This window comes from Netta rufina (genome assembly GCF_964035555.1).
Source record: "Netta rufina genome assembly, chromosome: 4".
Taxonomy (NCBI): Eukaryota; Metazoa; Chordata; class Aves; order Anseriformes; family Anatidae; genus Netta; species Netta rufina.
In genome coordinates, this window is record NC_140127.1 from 25,093,273 (window position 1) to 25,100,070 (window position 6,798).

Consider the following 6,798-nt stretch of genomic DNA (forward strand, 5'->3'; position numbering starts at 1 on the left):
CCCGGCCGGGCCGCCGCGGACTTGGCGAGAGCGGAGGGAAGCAAGAGGCGAGGAAGATATCCCGGGCTGGGAAGCCAAAGCCGTTTTGTTTGGTCGACTTCTCTCCATAGCCTTTTTTTTTTTTTTTTTTTTTTTTGGTGGTGTGTGTGTGCGCGCTTCCTCGAAGACCCAGCCCCGGGCGAGGAGGAGGAGGAGGTGGAGGCACAACGCATGAGCGGCGGCGGCGGCGCCTGGGGAGGGGGGATCGCTCGGGCACCCGCGGGGACTCTGCAGCAGCGCCCTATGGAGAGGCGGCGGGCAGCGGGGCTGTGCTGAGGGGTGAGCGGCGGGCAGCATCTCCCGCCGGAGCGGCGGGGGGTGGGGGCGGGCGGGGAGGGGAAAGCTTTGTTTTGGGGCCCCGGGGGGCGGGGTGGGGCGCGCTAGGGAGCGGGGATGAGTCTAGTGGGCGGCTTCCCCCACCACCCGGTGGTGCACCATGAGGGCTACCCCTTCGCCGCCGCCGCTGCCGCCGCCGCCGCCGCCGCCACCCGCTGCGGCCACGAGGAGAACCCCTACTTCCACGGCTGGCTCATCAGCAGCCACCCGGAGATGTCCCCCCCCGACTACAGCATGGCTCTGTCCTACAGCCCCGAGTACGCCAACGGGGCGCCGGGCATGGACCACTCCCATTACGGGGGGGTGCCGCCCGGGAGCGGCCCGCCCGGGCTCGGGGGGCCCCGGCCGGTGAAGCGCAGGGGCACGGCGAACCGCAAGGAGCGGCGCAGGACTCAGAGCATCAACAGCGCCTTCGCGGAGCTGCGGGAGTGCATCCCCAACGTGCCCGCTGACACCAAGCTCTCCAAGATCAAAACCCTCCGCCTGGCCACCAGCTACATCGCCTACCTCATGGACCTGCTCGCGAAGGACGACCAGAACGGGGAGGCGGAGGCCTTCAAGGCAGAGATCAAGAAGACAGACGTGAAGGAGGAGAAGAGGAAGAAAGAGCTGGTCAGTGCTCCGCCACGGGCCGCGACGGGGCGGGGGGGCGAGGCGGCTCGGCGCCGGCCGCGGGGGGGTCCCAGCTGCGGGGCGGCGGGGCGGGGGTCCCGTCCCATCCCGTCTCGGGCCGGGCCGGGCCCCGACGGCTCAGCCGGGCTCTGCGCATCGGGGGTGGCCCCGCGGCCCCAAACGCGCGGCCGGGAGGCGCGGGGCTCTGCGGCTTGAGCGCTCTGCTGCGGGGCGAGAGGCGGTGAGAGGCGGCGGGGAGCGGCGGCCCGCTTCCAGCCCGGCCCGGCGGCACCCTGGGGCCGCCCTCCCTCGGCTTTCGGCGGCGGCTCTGCCGCCGCGGGGCCGCGTTTTGTCCGGCGTGCCGGTGCCCGCCTCCCCGCGGGCCCGCAGAGGGAGGCTCGGCGCGGCCTCGCCGCGATTCGGCGAGCCCCGAGGTCCCCGCTGCGGGCCCGCACGGGGCGACGGAGCGGGGCGAGAGACCGCGGCGAAGCCCCGCGGAGGCCGTCCCGAAAATGCTCCGCAGGCCTCCGCCGGAGCCCGCGGCTCCTCGCAGCTCTCCCGCTCGGTCGCAGTAGGAAGCGGAGGAAGCTCTCTAATCTTTTTTTTCTCTCCTCTCCCTGCTTTGTTTCTCTCCCTCCCTCCCTCTCTCTCTGCCCTCTCTATTCCTTCGCATCCTGTCTCCCCAGAACGAAATCTTGAAAAGCACAGTTAGCAGCAACGATAAGAAAACCAAAGGGAGGACTGGCTGGCCGCAGCATGTCTGGGCTTTGGAGCTCAAGCAGTGAGCACGACAGGACTGGAGGAGCCGTCCTCTCAGTCTCGGTAGCGAGCTCTCCTCTGAGGACTCTTTGTATTTGGAATCATCCAGTTTATTTATGTGCAATTTCTCCCCCCACCCCCCCAAAATGTGGATATTTGAAGGAGAGGGAAAAAGCATTCCATATATGAATATGAAGAGGAAACTCCAGCTTGGTAAGGGGTAACGTCTCTAATAGTTCGTGAATGTTATTTGCTCTGTATAAAACACACGGGGAAAACAGAACCGTAGAAAAGAAAAGAAAAAAAAAAATCCCTCCCTGGCATTAGTGTGTATGTGAAGTGTATCTTTAATACTTGGCCTTTTGGATATAAATATTCATGGGATTATAAAGTTATATTTCAACAGAAGCAGTTGCACCAATGTTTCGGTTGACTCGGTATTTAGTGTTGTAATTTTGTTGTGGTCGTTCAGTATTTGAAGATGTTTTCAGCAGTTATTGGTTATGTGCACTTCCGTCCGTAAGGGAAAAAGTGGAATCTAATTAATATTGAAGGTGTAAACGTTGTAAGTACTCAATAAACCACTGTGTGTGTTTTTTACAAAAAAAAAAAAAAAAAAAAAGGAAAAAAAAGAAAACCCAAATCTTTTTATGTTTTATACCTCAAAATGTTTTGAATAACAGCGTTGTTTATGGCTTTTTTTCATAATATTTAAAATATTCGGAAGTAAACTAAATTATAAAGATGGCTCCGAAGTTTATTTTTAAACAAGTGACTGAGGGAAAGGAGGGGTAGAGGGAGGGATCTCGCCAGCCCTGTGAGTGTCGAACATGCAAACGGCAGTTCGGCAGAGGAGAAATGCCTTGCGGTGGTGTTCTCCAGGCAGGAGACCTACTGCTAACGGGAAGCGGACAAGGCTGCAAACGGGCCCGGGAGCACCAGCCGCGCCCGTGCGGGCTGCTCCCGGCGGCGGTGCCAGGCGGAGGCTGCGGCGGAGGCTGAGGTTGAGGCTGAGGCTGAGGCTCCGGGGGCAGGCGCGGGAGGCTTTTAGGGCTTTGCTCGGAGCGATTATGTAACAGGTAATTCTACGTCAAGCACGAAAGAGCGAACAAGGCGAGGGATTTGCGCGGGGGTGGGGGGAGGACGGAAGATTTACAATGAGCGACGGTGAACTTAATATTAACTTTGTGGTTCCCAAAACTCTCCTGGGTTGCATGTTTCCAGTCTGCAACAGCGAGCTGTTTTTTTTTTTTGTTTTTTTTTTTTTACTTTTTTTTTTTCTTTTTACCTTTTTCTGGTTGCAAACTGCCGCAAGCCGTGCTGCGGCTCTGCTCTGCGTTCATCTATCTGCTTCCCCAGTGTGACTGCTCCTCCCCTATGTTTGTGTAGCTACCTGTCTGCAGGCTCCTTTGCAAGGCTCCTGGTGCTAGGCCACTGGGTTTTTTGCTCCCTGGCGTCGGGACGAGCTGCAGCGGTCCACCTGGACGCTCGGTGCTGGGAATCGCCTGGCTTCCCTCCGTGTGGTATGCAGGCAAGACAGAAAGTTAAACTTTTTGCGAAATAATCTTGTTCTAGGTACGCTTGGTCAATTCCCGGTTAGACGCGAGGTTTTTACACTTTTCTCATAATAGAATTCGGGTTCTTGTTTCTGCGCCGTTGAAACCCTTGTTTAACTCAGCTCAACCTAAACCCAGCTGGCTCTCTCCCCAGGTCCAGGGGCTGCCTACCTGCCTGCCTTCCCCTGCCGCCGCGCCTAAGGAAGTGGCTCCCGACGCGACCCGACAATAAGCGTAGGTAGATGTGCAATTGCCCATAAAAAGATAAGGGAGTCCCCGCGCCGCTTCGCCGCCCCCACTGACAATGGGAAGGTTGCGGGGTTACAACAACCAGACAAAAGTGATGTGCCCTCTCTGCCGGCGGGTCAGGCAGCCCGGCTCTGCGCTCCGCCGTGGGTCTGTGTTTACCGACACTTGCCTTTGTTTATAACACTCGCAAAGAAGAATCTCCCCTTGTTTGCTTTTCCTTGCCTGTTAGTTGCCCAGCTGATAAATCAGAGGACCTCGCAGCCCCCCGCTCCACCTCCGCCAAAATCTCTTTTTTGCACGCAAACGGCGGGGGAGGATGGCTCCAGGGGGGCGAGGGCTGTAGGGCGGCAGGGCCAGCCTAGCCTTCCCCTGCCCCAGCAGCCGAGCTGCTGCTCCCCGGGCCTTGGGGGGCACGGGGAAGCCGCCCACCCTCTGCGCCCCCCGGGCTGCACGGCCGGGCGTGGGGTGTGGAGGCGGCGGCCGCGCCGCTGAGGGAACTCACCGTCGTCCCGCGGGGCTTTCCGATCAGTACCTCTCCCCTTTTCTCCCCTGAATTTCTCAGGGATATCACCACCACCACCACCCCCCACCATCCCCCCCCCCGGACCCACTAAGAAGGATTTCTTTTAATTGCTCGGTAATGAGGATGTTGCCATTTTCTCAGGAGCAGTCATTCCCGGAGCTAAATCACAAGAGCCCTAGACAGGCCGGAGCCGACAAAAATGTAGGTTTTGACGTTAAAAGCTAAATGGGGAAGCAGGGCGGTAGAAGGTAAATTGATGGTAGACGGGGATGTCAGTGCCCTGGCCCCAGCTCCCGGCGAGCGGAGCCGGGGGCTGATAAGAGCAGAGCGCTGCGCCCGCAGCCAGCCAGCACCCTGCGACCGGGGCTCCGGGGGGGGAGCTTTTTTCGGAGGTGACAAGCACGTAGTAGTCCATGGGACCGGGAAGCGGCGGTTTGTCCCCTCCGCAGAGTTTCCCTGCGCTGTGCGGGTGGGTAGCGATGAGAGGGAGGCACAGGGGGTCGGTACGCTGCAGCCGGGTGGCTCCAGCCGTGTCCCTGCAGGCGCGCGGCCCATGCGTACTCGCCGCTTCTTTTCATTGCTGGGGGAGCCTCTGCTGCGCCTCCAGAGAAAATAACTTTTTTTTTTTTTTCATTTGAAAAGAAACAGCAGCACAACACCCCCGGCTGGCATGCCGCCTGCCCTGCCCTCCCAGGAGGCCTCCCCTCCTCTCCCCGGGCCCGAAACACAGGCGGGGGTCGGCACCCACCCCTCGGGGGCACGGCTCGGCACGGCCCGGCTCTGGTTTAGGCAGAAAACAGCGCGGTTTTGGCTGCTCAGCTTGCCCTCTGCACCATGGGGCGCGCAGGGCACCCCTGCAGCTCCATAACGGATTTCTTAATGTTATTTTATTTTGTTGGTTTATTTATTTATTTATTCGCCCGTTCGTTCCCGGGAGCGCCAAGAGCTGATGGCAATAATTAGCGCTGATTTGCAGTCGTTGTCAAAGCGGGGCAACGGGGCCTTTCTGGGCCAGCCGCAGACACCCCTGGAACAAGCGCTAAGACATCCGCGGGCAACTGTAAGGACATAAACACGGCCGGGGGATGCCATTGAGACAACGTGATCTTGAAAGGTGGGCGGGGAGGAGGGGGGGAAGACGGTTAGTAATAAAACCTCTAAGCAAAATATCCTCCTCCTGCGCTAGGAAACCTAACCTTAATCCTCCTTTTTCACACGTACTCGCCCAGCGGCTCGCAAAAGGCACCCAGAAGAAAACTCCAAGTAGCAGTGGGAAGGAAACGCGTCCCGCGCTTCTGCAGAAATAATCCCCTCTGCTGTAACGAGGGGCTTATCAATGCTTTATATATATATTTTTAATTCGGAGCCTTTTGTTTTAATATTATTTTGCGGGCCGTGAAATATGGGCCTTCACAAACGAACGCTAATCTTTTCTACTTCTAATTGGCCAATTACTGTTCAGCTGTTTCAGCTCGTCCCGCACAATGGAGATTAAAGCCGAGTTGTTATCTGAATTATACATTCACATAAATTCTAGCGAACCCGGCCGATTCGCGGGGCCAGCGCCTCTCTGGGAATCCCTGTGGCCCTCTCTCCCCCTTCCACGCCAGCGTGGTGTGTGTCTCCCTCTTCCCCAGCTCCCCCCACCCCCATTTTCCTCTCGAAATGTCGCTGCTTTGATGATCCGATTGTAGAGCATTGATTACAAATTTATTCTCAGACACTATATAAGTCTTTATATCTGCTATTAGGGACATCTGGGAGTGATTAGAGCCCTCCCTCCCCCGGCTCTGCTCCCTCTATCTCGCAGCGAGGAGCTATAGACATGTTGACGTCAGATCAGACGGCTAGGAGCCATCCTGCTCTCGACTTGGGTGTAATCACGGCAGCGCTTTCCAAGCTCCAGCCCGGCCGCGGCCGCCAGCTGGAATGCGGGTGCAGCGGGACGGCGCTCGCCGGGGCTCCGTGGCGAAGCCGGATCTTCAGCCCCCGGAGGCTCCGGCGCTTCTGGAGTCCGACGCCGGGACCGCTCGGGCGGTGGGTTGAAAAGAAGAAGCTGTGCTTCCCGCGGGGGTGCTCGCCCTGCTCCTTCCCGGCCGGCGCTGCCTTTATCTTCCATTTCTCCTGGCGTGCTCACCCGGAGCGCTGCCTTCCAAACCAAACAGCAGGCCAAGCAGATCTCCACCTTGTGTCTTGGCAGGGAGAAATGAGCGAAGCAAAGTGCAGCGCATACGTGCGGGCACCGCGGGCTGCCTTCCCCGCACCCCCACAGCCTGCTATCCGAAGCGGCGGTCGGGTTTCCAGTGAGCTGGAGGCCGCCCTAAATACGGAGCACTCCCGAGGCGAACGGGCGTGCTGCCGACGGGGAGATGGATTTGCACCTGCTATTAAGTCCTAATGCTAATTGAGAGCTGGGACTGCCTCAATGTCGCGCCGAACACCTCGCAGGGACCCGAGATCATCTTTGTCAGAGTCGGTTTTACAAAGTCTTTATTGTTTTGTATTTTTCTCTCCCCCCTCCTCCCTCCAAGGAGATAAAAATAATAAGTCGATAAATACAACTTGAGCCTCCGCCGCCTGCTCGCAAAGTCTTGGACGGCCGACACTTGTCCAGCTGTACATTGCACTCGGTGCTGCTACCAGGAAGGGGGGGGCGGAGGGGTGGGGATGAGAAAGCAGTTGATCTCGTCTCCAGAGAAAAGAGATAATGTTAGATTATTTGTC

At 58.3% G+C, this 6,798-nt stretch overlaps 1 protein-coding gene across 1 annotated transcript; it reads left to right on the plus strand.

Moving 5' to 3' along the window:
• Positions 1–432: 432 nt before the first annotated feature.
• HAND2 (heart and neural crest derivatives expressed 2) lies at positions 433–1,772 on the plus strand (the record flags this gene model as incomplete). Its single annotated transcript, XM_084285987.1, has 2 exons — positions 433–987; positions 1,674–1,772. The coding sequence occupies 2 exons, from the start codon at positions 433–435 to the stop codon at positions 1,770–1,772; spliced, it is 654 nt and encodes a 217-aa protein (XP_084142113.1).
• Positions 1,773–6,798: the final 5,026 nt, after the last annotated feature.